General features: G+C 43.8%; 1 protein-coding gene across 1 annotated transcript in view; it reads left to right on the plus strand.

Moving 5' to 3' along the window:
- Window positions 1-13742: 13742 nt before the first annotated feature.
- The window catches only part of kcnip4a (potassium voltage-gated channel interacting protein 4a), a 62662-nt gene continuing 58404 nt past the window's right edge, over window positions 13743-18000 (plus strand). The window contains exon 1 of the mRNA XM_076288439.1: window positions 13743-13889. Within this exon, the coding sequence (XP_076144554.1) occupies window positions 13853-13889 (37 nt within the window). The 5' untranslated portion in view covers window positions 13743-13852. The remainder of the gene's footprint in view (window positions 13890-18000) is intronic.

The following is an 18000-nucleotide window of genomic DNA, read 5'->3' on the forward strand; positions in this document are numbered from 1 at the left end:
TCGGCACAGGTATGATGGTGGCAGCTTTGAAACAAGATGGGACGATGGCTTGCTTCAGGGAAGTGTTAAAGATGTCTGTGAAGACATCCTTAAGCTCCCCTGCGCAGTCCTTCAGCGCACGGCCAGGGATGTTGTCTGGACCTGTTGCCTTACGGGTGTTGATAGCAGCAAGTGTCCTCTTCACGCTGTCGGCAGAGAGGCACAGGGGCTGCTCATGTAGAGGGGGATGGGTCTTCTGTGGGCAGGTGCTGTTTTGTGCTTCAAAGCGAGCAAAGAAGCGGTTCAGGTTGTTGAGCAGAGGGATGTTGCTCTCGCAGCTCTCTCGCAGCACCTCTTCTAGATATTCTGAGACAGGCGATCTTTAAAAGCGCCAATTTGAAGACAAAGCATATATTTTGAGCAAGCATAGGGTAGGCTAGGCCCATTCAAAAGTGAACTGAGACCACAGAATATTTTACGATTTAAGAAGGCAATATGATTGATCCACCACAATCTAGTTAAGCCTACATCCATTCACTGCCCAACAACGTGATGTTCCTGGGTTTCCAGGATTTCGGGACAACATAAAAAAAATAATTAAACTTGCTGATTAATGGGTTCAAGAAACCAGCTGTGGAATATCCATCCTTGTCTCAGCTCAAATTTTATTTTAAGATCACGTTAAGATCTTAAAAATAGCCAAGGCTATTCATTTTTTCTTCCCAATTACTCTTATCTTGCCTTATTTCTCCTCATTTCGAATGTTGCCTTTTAGGCTACTTATTTTATTTCACATTAAACATTAGGCCTAGGCTCCATCCATCCATCCTAATAAATATATATATATATATATATATATACCTACATACATACATACATAGCCTAAACACGCACATTAAACATTTTGATGCTCCGGACCTTTGCTTGAGGAAATTTTCCGTAACTGGACCTCGCTGAAGATTAATTGAATACCCCTGATCTATAATTATCTATAATCATCTTCCGCTATAATCATTTATAATCATCTATAATCATCTTCCACTATAATCATCTTCTAAAACTATTTTTACAAACGCAGTGCTTAAGTTGTGTATGTGTTCAGTTGTGCCCAGGCTTCCAACTCAGTGGTTAGAAGCGTTCTTAAGGTTAGGGGTGTGAGGATTTACACAAGCAACTAGCATGCTAGCTCAGTTCAACTCCGTTACTCTAGTCATGCAGAATAACTGTACTGGATGTAGCCTAGCTGTTACTCATGCAGAAAAACGGTATTGGATGTAGCCTAGCATCTAGTCATGCAGAATAACTGTACTGGATGTAGTGTAGCATCTAGTAATGCAGAATAACTGTACTGGATGTAGCCTAGCATCTAGTCATGCAGAATAACTGTACTGGATGTAGTCTAGCTGTTAGTCATGCAGAATAACTGTACTGGATGTAGCCTAGCTGTTAGCCTAGCATCTAGTCATGCAGAATAACTTTATTGGATGTAGCCTAGCTGTTAGCCTAGCTGTTAGTCATGCAGAATAACTGTACTGGATGTAGCCTAGCTGTTAGTCATGCAGAATAACTGTACTGGATGTAGCCTAGCTGTTAGCCTAGCATCTAGTCATGCAGAATAACTTTATTGGATGTAGCCTAGCTGTTAGCCTAGCTGTTAGTCATGCAGAATAACTGTACTGGATGTAGCCTAGCATCTAGTCATGCAGAATAACTGTACTGGATGTAGCCTAGCATCTAGTCATGCAGAATAACTGTACTGGATGTAGCCTAGCTGTTAGCCTAGCATTTAGTCATGCAGAATAACTGTACTAGATATAGCCTAGCTGTTAGCCTAGCTGTTAGTCATGCAGAATAACTGCATAGATATATACACTAGATGTCGCCTTCTGCTTCTCAGCATGCGTCAACACCGCCGCCATCTTGGTACAGGGATCTGAAGCGCTAAACTAGTTATCCTGTATTGTCAGCGTTAGATAGAAAACCTTTTTAGCGATTAGCGACAAATTTGGGAACTTCTCACAATGATGGCAGATCGGCTTCTTTGTTGTTGAAACGTAAGAAAATCACCTTTCTCATGGCTTTGTCATTTATGAATTCAGCTACATCTCGTTTGCCCATGGCACTGACCCATGATTATAAAAGTAACGACTGGCGTAGCCTATGTAGTAGCAGAGGTAAATGTTCTACAGATCTACAGCAACTTCTGGTGAGATTACAACTTACATGAGTAAACGAGACGAGGGGTATGTGGCCTCAACCAGAGCCTGTCTACGAAGAGCCTGTTTACTTTCATTGTATCGAACCTGGTTGCAGTTTACTCATTGTTCCTCTAGGGGCCGCCGCTAGCTAGTGCAGAATGAATGGGAGTCTATGGGGCTAGACGGGTAAAATGTATCTTTATTATCGTCTTAAGCTTAGTTTTCTCTAGACTCAACCATACATACATGCCTAGATAATTGCTTGAGATTTTGACGATTTATGGTGATTTTTTTTCCGCTAGATCTTTGCCCAGATTGACGCTAATGCATTATAGAGGAGTGGATCACTGAAGCAAGATGGCGTCTCGATTGACGCATTCGTTCCAATGAACAGCAGTAGTCAAGGCGACATCTAGTGTATATATCTATGGAATAACTGTACTGGATGTAGCCTAGCTGTTAGTCATGCAGAATAACTGTACTGGATGTAGCCTAGCTGTTACTCATGCAGAATAACTGAATAACTGTACTGGATGTAGCCTAGCTGTTAGTCATGCAGAATAACTGTACTGGATGTAGCCTAGCTGTTAGCCTAGCATCTAGTCATGCAGAATAACTGTACTGGATGTAGCCTAGCATCTAGTCATGCAGAATAACTGTACTGGATGTAGCCTAGCTGTTAGCCTAGCATCTAGTCATGCAGAATAAATGTACTGGATGTAGCCTAGCTGTTAGCCTAGCTGTTAGTCATGCAGAATAACTGTACTGGATGTAGCCTAGCATCTAGTCATGCAGAATAACTGTACTGGATGTAGCCTAGCTGTTAGTCATGCAGAATAACTGTACTGGATTTAGCCTAGCTGCTAGTCATGCAGAATAACTATACTAGATGTAGCCTATCTGTTAGCCTAGCTGTTAGTCATGCAGAATAACTGTACTGGATGTAGCCTAGCTGTTAGCCTAGCTGTTAGTAATGCAGAATAACTGTACTGGATGTAGCCTAGCTGTTAGCCTAGCATCTAGTCATGCAGAATAACTGTACTGGATGTAGCCTAGCTGCTAGTCATGCAGAATAACTGTACTGGGTGTAGCCTAGTTGTTAGTCATGCAGAATAACTGTACTGGATGTAGCCTAGCTGTTAGTCATGCAGAATAACTGTACCGGATGTAGCCTAGCTGCTAGTCATGCAGAATAACTTTACTGGGTGTAGCCTAGCTGTTAGCCTAGCTGTTAGTCATGCAGAATAACTGTACTGGATGTAGCTGACCCCAGAGCCGTATTCCGCTGATGGTACGTAGGATAGTTAGCATCCCATTGTTTACTACCTGACCCCAGAGCCGTATACAGCTGATGCCTGCTGAACAGAAAAATAAAGAGATGTTGGATGTCTTATCTACTGTTGTTTGTTGTGTCACATTTGGCATCGCACATACACCCTGCCTACAAGTAAGGGTGCTGTTGGTAGTCAAAAAGCACCTACACCCCGCCTACAAGTAAGGGTGCTGTTGGTAGACAAAAAGCCAGTTCAGCATTTACCAAACCATACTATACCGTACTGAACTGAACCACTTCTGTTTTCTGTTTCTGTCAGACTAACATGTTTACATGCATTTAAAAAGTTTGCTTTTAGTCGGACTACAGTAACACGATAGTGTCATGCAAACGTACCGAGTCTCAGGAACCTATTAAGGCAGGGATTCCCAAACTGTGGTACGCGTACCCCCGGTGGTACGCGAGCTGCCACTAGGGGGTACGCGAGATGAAAAGGGAAATGGCGGAAAGGAGTTAAAAATGATTAATTAATTAATACTCTAATTAATTAATAAATAATACATAATTTCGAATCGGGTTATAATGATATGGAAACGTGAAATTAAAGGAAATAATTTGTAAACTCTATAATAGGGTATGTTTTCATTAAAAAATAAGCTACACACAATAGGCTACATGTGATTTCCTGCGGGCAGCCAGAATATCTAGCGCGTTAGTTTCGTTGAAGTATAGCTAGGTAGAAGGCTGCGTAAACATGGAAAACTGGCTAAAAACAGGGACACTGTCCAAAAGGCCTAATTAAAGCGATCGAAGAGGAGAAGCGAGAGAAACAGAGCAGGACACAGGTAACGATGGAATGGGATGGGGGGCAGACTAATGAAGGTGGAGATGGAGCGCAGGGGGATAAAAGAAAGAACGAGACAGAAAAGACTGCGTGAAGAAAGCGAAAGTATGATGGATTGGGAGACAGACTGCCCAAAGCCACAGTGCGTGGTCTGCAGTGAGATGCTACCTAACCATTCTAATGTGCTTCTCCACTGGTTTTTGTAACGTGAGAGCTCATAGACCAGTTGCACATTTTGATTATGTTATCATGTAGGGCGGCTAATTAAACAACGATGCCTGGAATGCGTCAATAGAATGAGTTACTTTTTTATGTGTTGGATGGTGGGGGTACGCGAGCCGAGTCAGGATGTAGAAGGTGGTCCGCGGGGAAAAAAGTTTGGGAACCGCTGTATTAAGGGATCACTGACACAGTAACACTTCATTCTACAGACACATATTAAAGGATCACTGACACAGTAACACTTCATTCTACAGACACGTATTAAGGGAGTCAAATCAGCTCACAACACAACTACTAGTTCCTAACAAAATAAAAGAGTAAAAAAGTAATACAAATTATAATAAAATAAAAAAGTAATACAAATTATAATAAAATAAAAAAGTAATACAAATTATAACAAAATAAAAAAACATACTACACATTATAATACAATAAAAAAGCAATACAAATTATAATAAAATAAAAAGTAATACAAATTATAATATCTCAGAGTTCAGATGGAACTACTTTATAGTAATACTTAATTGTGAGATGTCGTGTAGTAATGATATACTATTGCAATCTTTTTTCTCTAGATTTTAACACCAGGTAGCGTGATTGATGTGATTTAAATGTGTTGTGTGGGCAGTGCACTTTATTTATTTATTTATTTGATTTGATTTTACTTGTTTAATTTTATGTTGTTTTATCTTATTTTATTACTTTTATCCTACTGTGTCCTTTTATTGTTGGGGTGTACAGCACTTTGGAGACCTTGTGTTTGTTTAAATTGTGCTATATAAATAAAGTGGATTGGTTTGGATTGGATTGGATAATGATACAGCACTTTGTCTGGTAAATAACCAGAAACACATTATTTACTTTCTTGGCATTAATTACATGGTTAATTAATTAATTAATCTCTTCCCCTCTCTCTCTCTCTCTCCCTTTCCCTCCCTCTATCTCTCTCTCTCTCTCCCTCTCTCTCTCCCCCCCTCTCTCTCTTGCTCGCTCGCTCTCTCTTTCTCCCTCTCTCTCTATCTCTCTCTCTCCTTCTCTCCCTCTATCTCTCTCTCTCTTTCTCCCTTTCTCTCTCTCTCTCCCTCTCTGTCACACACACTCTCTCTCTCTGTCAATTCAGTTCAATTCAAATACCATTTGTATTGCATCTTGCATCATACAATACTGCAACGGCTGTGTGTGTGTGCGTGTGTGTGTGTGCATGATGGTTTGGATGGGAGTTCATGCTAGTGTGTGTGTGGGTATGTATGTGTGACTTTGTTTGTGTGTGTGTGTGTGTGTGTGTATATATGTGTGTTAAGAACAAAATTATTCATACCCCTGGCAAATATTGAATTAAGGTTGATTTTCTCTTGACCAATATGTTTGTTCTGACTGAAAATGAAACTGATACATGCAAAAAGGTTGCAAGGCACACACACACACATACACACAATGTGGGAGAAACAAAAAAAGCTTTTTGTACACTGGAAACACTTGAAACATGTTTACTCACATCCACAGCTCTCAACATGGCTCATATACCATACACCTACCAGGCCTCTTCACAGCTCTCAACATGGTCCATGTAATACCTACCAGGCAAGGCAAAGCAAGGCAATTTATTTATATAGCGCATTTCATACCCCAGGTAGACACAATGTGCTTTACATAGCTAAGGCATTACCTACCAGGCCTCTCTATGGCTCCGCAAGGATTGTAGGCCGCACCTTCTTAGCAGTAATCCAGGTTTTGAGGCACCTTCTTAGCAGTAATCCAGGTTTTGAGGCACCTTCTTAGCAGTAATCCAGGTTTTGAGGCACCTTTATAGCAGTAATCCAGGTTTTCTGGCATGTGGCAGTGTCATTTTCAGTCAGAAACAAACATATTGGTCAAGAGGAAATAAACATTTGCCAGGGGTGTGAATCATTTTGTGGCATGGCGTGTGTTTGTCCGTTAACAGAGCAGGGTGGCTAGACTGAATAACCTTCCACTTCTCAGTGTTTTCATTGTGTGAATCTGAAGAGGTGCTGAAATTGTATCTATACGGCTGATCTATGCACACGCACGCACGCACGCACACACACACACACACACTGTGGTGTCCATTTTTGTCCAAGTTCCATGTCCAATAAAAAACGTAAAAGTCTGGGTGGGATTAGACGCACACTCCAACGTTGTAAGAAAGATTATTTATTTATCCAGTTGCAGTAACAAAAAAAGGCGAATGAACTCGTGGTCATAATGAAAACATTAATAAACGTTCTCTAAGTTGCTAGAATTGCTACCAAATCCTAACAATACATGTAAAGTAATATAATACAGGTGGTATATCGAAGTTTTCAATGTAAACAACATTTTACAGTTACAAAATTAAAACAAAGTGGAGAGTGCTTTATACAGTCAACCTACCCAATGTAAAGCATACCGCTTCTGATTAGCTATGGCAACAATGCAAGGACAAAACGCAGCCTTTTACAGGACAGCCAAAGGTATCCAATAAGGAAGTGGAAGAAGAGGTGTGCAAACTCTCACACAACCAACCACTGGCAGTAGGGTGCCTTATACACCCCACAAGACCATAAACCATAAATTCCATAAATTCTCCACAAAGCTAAAAAAGACTAGCCAAAATGAACATAGATAAGGGCCTAATTCTCTGGATCAGAGACTTCCTCTCCTGTCGCCCTCAGAGGGTATGTGTAAATGGCATTTTGTCAGGAGTGCAAACCATCAGTACAGGCTGCCCACAAGGCAGCGTCCTTTCCCCTCTACTTTTCTCTCTATTCACTAACGAGTTCTCTATCAATGATAGCCTCTTTAAATTGATAAAATATGCGGATGACATGGCGTTAGTAGTGTAAGTTAGCCTCTTACAAAAAACTGACCCCTCTGGTGAGGCCTCCTATCTAGCACACATAAAGGCCCTTGAAGCATGGTGCACTGATAGCGAGCCAGAGATCAATGTGTCAAAAACAAAGGAGTTAGTCTTCTGCAAAAAACAAGACACAACAGAGCCAGTTTCACTTAATGGCCTAGCAGTTGAAACTGTGGGAACCATCTGAGTTTTTCAGACAACACCGAGTACATTTTTAAGAAATGCTCACAACGACTTAGTCTCCTTAGAAGACTGAGCCGTCTGGGTGTTAGTGCTCAGATAACTGAGCTAGTATACACCACACACATTGAAAGTGTGTTAACCTTTCACCTCTCTGCTTGGTTTGGACACCTAAGCTGTATATCCAGGAACAAACTAAACAGGATAGTGTCAGTGGCTAGTAAAATAGTAGGAAGACCTCAAAGACATCTGACACAAATATATACTGACAGAATGAGAAAGAAAGCTAGGAAAATCATTGCAGATAGTACACACCCTCTTTCTAGCCAGTTTGAGCTCTTGAAGTCTGGGAGGCGCTACAGAGTGCCTCTGGCCAAAAGTGTATTTAAAAAATCCTTTACTCCAAATGCCATCAGTATCCTCAATCAAACCAAGTGACAATATCAAACTGAGACGCTATTTCTTCTATTTCCTCTTTTACTCTTATTTTTATGTATTTTTTACTCTTATTCTTGTCTATGTATTTTATCATGATATTTCAACTCATATGTCTGAGATGGTATTGTGGCTGTATGTCTATCTGTCTTTTATGTCTGGTGAGCCAAAGAAAAATTTCCACCTTGGTGTAGGCTACTGTAGCTACATTAAAGATTTATTTTATCCTATTCTATTCTATTCTATTCTGTTCCCCGATTTTCTCTGTGTTTGTGTGTGTGTGTGTGTGTGCACGGATGCTTTTGTGTGTTTATGTGTGTGTGTGTGTGCATGCGTTTGTGTGTTTCACTGTGTGTTTAGGTTTGTGTGTGTGTGCGTGCGTGCGTGCGTGAGGCAAGACAGAATTAGTGAGTGAGTGCGTGCGAGTGTGTGTGTGTGTGTGTGTGTGTAGTGTGTGTGAGTGTGTGTGTGTGTGTGTGTGTGTGTGTGTAGTGTGTGTGTGTGAGAGTGTGTGTGTAGTGTGTGTGAGTGTGTGTGTATGTGTGAGAGTGTGTGTGTGTGTGTGTGTAATTCTGTCTTGCCTTGTATAAGCAGCTGAAGGGCAGTTATGGTTCAGAGATTTTAATTGCAACTCCGTAAACAAAATGTGCTTATTCTCTCACACACACACACACACACACACACACACACACACACACACCTCAGCGCTTTATGATCCTGGTGTTTTAGAAATGAGCTGACTCCAGTGGTTCAGAGAGGCGTATAAAGATGTTTCATAATGTCAGCACACACACACACACGCACACACATATAGTGGCACACACACACACATGCACACACACACATAGTGACACACACACACACACACAACCACACACACTATCTCTCTCTCTCTCACACACACACACACACTCATTGACTAGCCGTGATGGTCAAGGTTCCAGCGGAGGGTTCTTTGCACTGATGGTCAGTAGCAAAAAAGATTGAAAAAATTGTCTCTTCTGAAAAGATCGCCTGTCAATCATCCTCTTCTGAAAAGATCGCCTGTCAATCATCCTCTTCTGAAAAGATCGCTTGTCAATCATCCTCTTCTGAAAAGATTGCCTGTCAATCATCCTCTCATCATCTTTTCAAAGTAAAATATAATTAGGATTTATATCAGGAATAAAAAAACATGACTTTAGAAGAGATCTAATATCAGGAATTAAAAAAAACAAAAGATCTTTAGAAGAGATCTAATGTTCATTTAAGATTATGTTCATAATTTTGATCTTGTTGATATGCAGCATATGAGTTCATAGTGGTGTGATCTTGTTGATATGCAGCATATGAGTTCATAGTGGTGTGATTATATGAGTTCATAGTGGTGTGATCTTGTCATATGCAGCATATGAGTTCAAAGTGGTGTGATGTTGTTGATATGCAGCATATGAGTTCATAGTGGTGTGATCTTGTTGATATGCAGCATATGAGTTCATAGTGGTGTGATCTTGTTGATATGCAGCATATGTAAGGGATAATGGACGACACGGACGTTGCGGAGCTTGTGGGTTAAAACAATAATATGGATTCACTTAAATTGAGGGCAAAATGGGACCGAAACCCCAGTGTGTTGTGTGCAGTGACTTGCTGGCACATGAGAAAGGGAAACCATTAAAACTGAAATGCCACAAGGAAACTAACGGTTGAGCACTTTGAAAGGTGACAACAGGAGTTGAAGACTTCACAAATCACATCAGCATGCTCCAAACAAGTAGGCTTACAGGCACTGTGTGTGTTTTAGCATGTAGCTCACCGTAGCCGTTGGCACTGTGTGTGTTGTAGCATGTGGCTCACCGTAGCCGTTGGCACTGTGTGTGTTGTAGCATGTGGCTCACCGTAGCCGTTGGCACTGTGTGTGTTGTAGCATGTGGCTCACCGTAGCCGTTGGCACTGTGTGTGTTGTAGCATGTAGCTCACCGTAGCCGTTGGCACTGTGTGTGTTGTAGCATGTAGCTCACCATTGGCTTGAGCGCTAAAAACATACGGGTCACGACTACATGAACATGGGAAATTGTGGGTCCCAAAGCCAGACCAGTTAAGAACCGCTGCTTTAATAACTACACACTACTAATTACATTACATTACATTTGGCTGACACATTTTTAGCCAAAGCGACTTACAACACAGTAAACCGATTAAAGCTTAAAACAATTCTCTCAACAATTCTAGAAAAATGTAAAACAATTTAAAACGGTCTAGTACAATAAGAAAAAGTGCTGTTTTTATACAGTGTGTCCGTTCTAGTCAGGTGGTAAGTGCTAGAATCCTCATTGCATGACGTTTGAGGGGTGTTCTGTAGGACTCTTATGGTGATCACATGTCATCGGAATCGTGTGATTCTAAGCTACAAGGATATCCAGGTCTTGTCTTCGAGGCTCGCTGTAGGCTTGAGTTATTGTCAATCAAAGCTGGGGTGCCTGATTGACAGGACAAAGCATTTAGGAATAGTTTACGTTTACAAATGCTTAATAAATGCTTAATAGTGAGTAGTTATTATAAAGTGTTGTCCTAAACAGTAATAAAGTATACTGATGTATCTGGGTTCTGGGCAGGGTTTGCTCAAGTTGTTTGAGGTGACTATTTTCAGCTAGAGAAGTGCAATATATCGTTATTACTCAGCCATCATAGTCCTTGAGAGAGTACCAGTAGATGGCGCTGTGCTCTACCAGTAGATGGAGCTGTGCTGTGCTGTACCAGTAGATGGAGCTGTAGAGTAGCAGTAGATGGCGCTGTGCTGTGCTGTAGCAGTAGATGGTGCTGTGCTGTAGCATTAGATGGTGCTGTGCTGTGCTGTAGCAGTAGATGGTGCTGTGCTGTAGCAGTAGATGGCACTGTGCTGTGCTGTAGCAGTAGATGGCGCTGTGCTGTGCTGTAGCAGTAGATGGTGCTGTGCTGTAGCATTAGATGGTGCTGTGCTGTGCTGTAGCAGTAGATGGTGCTGTGCTGTAGCAGTAGATGGCACTGTGCTGTGCTGTAGCAGTAGATGGCGCTGTGCTGTGCTGTAGCAGTAGATGGTGCTGTGCTGTAGCATTAGATGGTGCTGTGTTGTGCTGTAGCAGTAGATGGTGCTGTGCTGTAGCATTAGATGGTGCTGTGCTGTGCTGTAGCAGTAGATGGTGCTGTGCTGTGCTGTAGCAGTAGATGGTGCTGTGCTGTAGCATTAGATGGTGCTGTGCTGTGCTGTAGCAGTAGATGGTGCTGTACTGTACCAGTAGATGGTGCTGTGCTGTGCTGTAGCAGTAGATGGTGCTGTGCTGTGCTGTAGCAGTAGATGGCGCTGTGCTGTAGCAGTAGATGGCGCTGTGCTGTGCTGTACCAGTAGATGGCGCTGTGCTGTAGCAGTAGATGGCGCTGTGCTGTGCTGTAGCAGTAGATGGCGCTGTGCTGTGTTGTACCAGTAGATGGCGCTGTGCTGTAGCAGTAGATGGTGCTGTGCTGTGCTGTAGCAGTAGATGGCGCTGTGCTGTAGCAGTAGATGGTGCTGTGCTGTGCTGTAGCAGTAGATGGTGCTGTGCTGTGCTGTAGCAGTAGATGGCGCTGTGCTGTGCTGTACCAGTAGATGGCGCTGTGCTGTGCTGTAGCAGTAGATGGCGCTGTGCTGTAGCAGTAGATGGTGCTGTGCTGTGCTGTACCAGTAGATGGCGCTGTGCTGTAGCCGTCTCTCTCTCCCTGCAGCCGGACTTCTCTGGCCAACTCTGCCAGAACACAGAGTCCCACAGGCTGTGTGTGTGTGTGTGTGGTGTGTGTGTGTGTGTGTGTGTGTGTGTGTTTGAACACAGAGACCCACAGGCTGCAATGTGTGTGTGTGTGTGTGAGGGTGTGTGTGTGTGTGTGTGTGAGACCCACAGGCTGTTTGCTTTCACATCCAAAACCTGAGAGGAAACAAATCAGTTTGTGTGTGTGGATGTGTGTGGATGTGTGTGTGGATGTGTGTGGATGTGTGTGTGGATGTGTGTGTGGATGTGTGTGGATGTGTGTGTGGATGTGTGTGTGGATGTGTGTGGATGTGTGTGGATGTGTGTGTGGATGTGTGTGGATGTGTGTGGATGTGTGTGGATGTGTGTGTGGATGTGTGTGGATGTGTGTGTGGGTGTGTGTGGATGTGTGTGTGGATGTGTGTGGATGTGTGTGTGGATGTGTGTGTGGATGTGTGTGGATGTGTGTGTGGATGTGTGTGTGGATGTGTGTGGATGTGTGTGTGGGTGTGTGTGGATGTGTGTGTGGATGTGTGTGTGGATGTGTGTGGATGTGTGTGTGGATGTGTGTGGATGTGTGTGTGGATGTGTGTGGATGTGTGTGTGGATGTGTGTGTGGATGTGTGTGGATGTGTGTGTGGATGTGTGTGGATGTGTGTGTGGATGTGTGTGTGGATGTGTGTGTGGATGTGTGTGGATGTGTGTGTGGATGTGTGTGTGGATGTGTGTGGATGTGTGTGTGGATGTGTGTGTGGATGTGTGTGTGGATGTGTGTGGATGTGTGTGTGGATGTGTGTGGATGTGTGTGTGGATGTGTGTGTGGATGTGTGTGGATGTGTGTGTGGATGTGTGTGTGGATGTGTGTGGATGTGTGTGTGGATGTGTGTGGATGTGTGTGTGGATGTGTGTGTGGATGTGTGGATCTATCAGACCGTTTCCTCTTTGTTTCATATTGCTCTCTCTCTCTTTCTCTCTCTCTATCTTTCTCTCTTTCACACTTTCTTTCTCTCTCTCTTATACTTTTTTCATTCTTTCTTTCTCTCTCTGTCTCTCTCTCTCTTTCAAAGCCAAATGCACTTCATCCATCCATCCTTGTAACCTGTAGAGGGGGGTGGAGAGAGAGAAAGACAGAGAGAAAGAGAGGGATGTAGAGAGAGTGGGGGTGGAGAGAGGGATGTAGAACAGCAACAAGAGAAGGACAAAATCAAGAGGCACAGAGAGGAAAACAAGGAGAGAGAGAAAGAGAGAGAGAAAGAAAGGAGGATAGAGGTAGAGAGAGAGAGAAAGAGAGAGTTCATAAGAGGGAAAGAAAGGAGGATAGAGAGAGAGAGAGCGAAAGAGAGAGTTCATGAGGGGGAAAGAAAGTAGGATAGAGGTAGAGAGAGAGAGGGAAGAGAGAGAGGAGGAGAGAGAGGGAGGAGGGGGAGGGAGGAGAGAAAGGAGGGGTGGCTTACTTCAGACACTGGAGAGGCGTAAACTCCAGCTCTACCATTCTCCCCTCACACACACACTCTCACACACTCACACTCTGTCCTCTCAGCTGGAGCTTCTCCTCTCTACCTCTCCTCTCGTCTCTCTCTGCTCTCTCTCTCTTTTTCCTCTTTTCAACTCTCTTCTCCTCTATTTCCCTCCTCCCTCTCTTTTCTTTCTATGTCCCCCATCTCTCTCTCCCCCCTCTCTCTTTAACTCTCTCTCTCTCACACACACACACACTCTCTCTGCAGTTCAGTGTGTTTAGTTGGGGCAGTTGGGCTTGTGCATCTTGAATACTGGACTTGTGTGTGAGAGTTTGGGGTTCCCCAGTGTGACGCGTGTGTGTGTGTGTGTGTGTGTGTGTGTGCGTGTGTGTGTGTGTGTGTGTGTGTGTGTGTGTGTGTGTGTGTGTGTGTGTGTGTGTGTGTGTGCGTGTGTGCGTGTGTGTGTGTGCGTGTGTGTGTGTGTGTGTGTGTGTGGACGCTGGAGTGGGTGGTGGGGAACTGGACTGCCGGTCCGGCGGGTCCCGGGGTGGACGCTGGCGGCGGGCGCTCCGGTGCGGGCGGTCGGCATGGCGACGGGCTGGGCTCGGTGTGGGAGGCAGAGGGGCTACAGACGCTGGGCATCGTCCTCATCGTGTGTGCTGGCCTCAAAATGCTGCACCTGCTCGGACTCATCAACTTCTCCCAGGGTAAGAGCTGTGTGTGTGTGTGTGTGTGTGTGTGTGTGTGTGTGTGTGTGTGTGTGTGTGTGGGTAAGACCGCTGGGTGTGTGTGTGTGTGTGTGTGTGTGTGTGTGGGTAAGAGCTGGGTGTGTGTGTGTGTGTGTGTGTATGAGGGTAAGACCACTGGGTGTGTGTGTTTGTGTGTGTGTGTATGTGAATGTAAGACCGCTGGGTGTGTGTGTGTGTGTGTGTGTGTGTGTGTGGGTAAGACTGCTGGGTGTGTGTGTGTGGGTATGACTGCTGGGTGTGCGTGTGGGTAAGACTGCTGTGTGTGTGTGTGTGTGTGTGTGTGTGAGGGTAAGACTACCACCCTCCCCCTGCCTGTGTGTTTGTGTGTGATCAGGGGTGTGTGTGTGTCCCTGAGTGTGTGTGTGTGTGTGTCTATGAGTGTGTCTCAAAGGCTTTATTCCACCTGTAAGAGTTTGGTTCGTAAAAGAGCTGAAGACTGCTTCTGTGTGTGTGTGTGTGTGTGTGTGTGTGTGTGTGTGTGACTTGAGGCCTCTCACAAAAGGACGGAAACGTGAGCGTGTGTGTGTGTGTGTGTGTGTGTGCATGTGTGCGTGCGTGTGTGTGTGTGATTTATCGCTGTTCTCTGTGGACAAGTTTCCCCCGTCCAGTGGCATACAGACAGTTCATTTAGAAGTTGGCGTACCACTGCTCCTGGTGTGTGTGTGTGCATGCGTGCGTGCGTGCGTGTGTGCGTGTGTGTATGTGTGTGTGTGTCTGTGTGTGTGTGTGCGTGCATGCGTGCATGTGTGTGTGCGTGTGTGTTGGCTAGCCCCTGCCCTTGGTCTATTATCAACTTTTTAGGTAATTAAACATTTTGGGAAGATTATTTTGGTTCTTGTCCAGACTTCTCCTGAGTTGTTCAAGGATTTGAAGGACATTTGTAAATGTATTGGGGTGGGTGTGTGTGTGTGTGTGTGAGGTTGCTCTTACTCTGTTAATACACCTCTCTGGTTCTGTTTGAAAAAAAGCACAACTTTGTCTGTATGTGTGTGTGTGTGTGTGTGTGTGTGTGTGTGTGTGTCTGTATGTGTGTGTGTGTGTGTGTGTGTGTGTGTGTGTGTGTGTGTGTGTGTGTGTGTGTTGATACATATTGCTAGTTGTCTCTGTGTTATTTTGTTGTTTATTAACGTTTTTCATGTGACGTATTCTAGGTTCTATAGCTTTGTTTACATCCAGCTGGTGGGCAAGGGACGAGTTGAACCCACTGAACATCGTTGTGTGCAGCTGCCTCTCAGTAGGCTACATCTCTGTATTTCAGCAATGTCCACATTTCAGGCATCAATAAAGGTGATGATGAAACGTTATCCCATTGTTCAATATTTGATAGCCTGTCACAGGAACGTTATTTAGCTAAAATCGCCCTGATTTGGTGCATTGATCTGTATCGATAACGTTATGGGAGAACCTGCATGTAGCCTAATGGTAGCCTAAATGTTTTTCTCTGTTCAAAACTCGGTTTACACAAAGACGATAGACTTTCTTAGAAGCTGTGAAATTTGGCCAGAAAGGATCACACATGTCTTCCCTCTGAAAGTTGACACAAAATCAAACAATATTTGATCATTTAACTTCAACTGAACAGCGACAGGTTTTGGTAGGCAGTAGACTCAGCAGACGTTAAAACGGTAGCCTACAGTTATAGCCAGCGTCAGTCAGCATCATGTAACATTAATGGCGTTAAAGTCATGAATCCTGTAACATATTATAACATATAACAGCGATGGCTTATTCGAAGACGATCTGCATGGATATATAACCACCCAAAAAAAACTCCGAATGTGAGTGATAAAGTTCATTAATTGCATGAAACTTTTTATTAGTTATCCATTGCAGCATCGGCTATACACAAATCCGACGAGCGTTCTGTGTAGGCTTCCATCTTGTGGCGACGCCATTACTGAGCTGTTACTGGTATATAAACAAACCTCCGTGATAACGCACCCTCAATGACAGCTACACCCAGGCAGTATGGCTTGTTGGGTTGATGATGTTAGACAGTGGCCTCCAGTCACAGATGAACAAGCGATCTTACAGATTATTTATGAAAATAGCTTAGAGTAGAGAATGGGGAAATAAAGACATAATTGGGACTAGGTTGATATTATATCTACTTAACTACTGTAGCTAGCTAATGTTAGCAATAACTATGCTAGCTAGGCTAGCTAACGAGGAAACTATAAAAACATCTGTCCATTTGGCAACAATACATAAATGAATGGATATCAAATAAACAAATTCATGTTTTTCAGTTGTGATAATTGTTTATCTAATTTTCACATTTCAAAAGGAAAGGGTAAGGTACAGCTAACTGCTATCTGTGCAAACAGTGTGGTAACGTTAGGCTACCAGACAGGGGCAGTCGACCCGGGGTATTTTGTGTATCTCACATTGTTTTTTCTTCCAACTGGTAATTTTATTGCTGCTATTGGAACAATTGAAAACGGAACACGTTTTCCCACTCGACATTATAAAAGAAGTAGAGAGACAGTCGTAAATCGCGGGCTGTTATCCCAGTGGACGCAACGAATCCAATAGGAGACACTGGCGCAACGCTACCCAGCATCCAATCCAATAGGAGGCACTGGCACAACGCTACCCAGCATCCAATCCAATAGGAGACACTGGCACAACGCTACCCAGCAACAGCTCAGTAAAGGCGCCCGCTTACTTCCGGTAGTTTCGCCGGATTCGTGTATGTTAGGCTAGCTCAGCCTTTAAATATGCTGTTATTTTGGTCATATGGACTTGATTAAACGGGGTAAAGATAATTCATAAACTGCTTATTTCTTGCATGACTGAAGCAGTAGCCTAGGTTCAACAGTGGTGTTTGAGGTTGCTGTGTTAAGTTGTTGTGTGTGATCGCTAAACAATTCATAGGATCAAATCAGTTTATTTTGACATAAGGGAGTTAGCCTAACTGACCAGGCTATAGCACATAAGCCTATTCTGTTTTCATTTATTAGCATTTGTTGTGATTATTAATCAAATGACACTCGTGATAACTTGAAATAGAAGGACAGAAGATAGGTGACTAGGTGACTGATGTCCACAAGCACAAATTTCACGAGACAAATAAGAACAAACTGTTCCGGTAAAAATATTCTTGCCATGTTTACAATGCTGCACTTTTTCCCTTCATAGCCTATCTCTGGCAACTCATTTTTGGATGACTGTAGATAGTTGTATTTTAGCCTACGTCTTCGTAGACAGTAGCCTAGGCTACACCATTAGGCCATCTTGAGAATAAAAGACTTCACAGCTGCTAACGATCATCCTCCACAACCATGAGGATAGGTAGGCTAAACGGTCGTTCGTCGTCTTTTTGCTTCTTATTGTAAAACCAACTGTTAGGGCCTACAAGTGGTCGGCATCCCGGTCAATATTTGATATTAAAATTTTCATTTTGAAGCTATTTGTAACTATGTGTAGCCTATGCAACCCGACTGTTGTAGGCTTGTCTACCACTCTGCAGTGCCTTGCCTACCACTCTTGCCTACCACTCTGCAGTGCCTTGCCTACCACTCTTGCCTACCACTCTAGTTGTAAACAAACGGTGACGTAACATTAGAACGGAGGTGCAAAACACACAGATGACACATTAGTTTACTAGTCGTTTATTTATTTGTTTATTAAGATGACACATTAGTTTACTAGTCGTTTTATTAATTTGTTTATCAAGATGACACATTAGTTGACGTTAAGAAAGACACAGAGGGCCGGATAATACCGAGTGTTTCAATGCGCAGAAAGCCAACGCTGTGCTTTGCCTTATTGCAGGGAATTTACTAAGTTACGTAACCCCGCCCCCTCTACAGCACTCATCACCGTCCGGCCCCGCCCCCTCTACAGCACTCATCACCGTCCGGCCCCGCCCCCTCTACAGCGCTCATCACCGTCCGGCCCCGCCCCCTCTACAGCGCTCATCACCGTCCGGCCCCGCCCACTCTACAGCACTCATCACCGTCCGGCCCCGCCCCCTCTACAGCACTCATCACCGTCCGGCCCCGCCCACTCTACAGCGCTCATCACCGTCCGGCCCCGCCCACTCTACAGCGCTCATCACCGTCCG

The sequence above is a fragment of the Alosa pseudoharengus genome, unplaced genomic scaffold (genome assembly GCF_046254945.1).
Source record: "Alosa pseudoharengus isolate Yale_2024_CS ecotype anadromous, Long Island Sound unplaced genomic scaffold, YU_APseudo_1.1 YU_APseudo_1.1_scf_17, whole genome shotgun sequence".
Classification (NCBI taxonomy): domain Eukaryota; kingdom Metazoa; phylum Chordata; class Actinopteri; order Clupeiformes; family Clupeidae; genus Alosa; species Alosa pseudoharengus.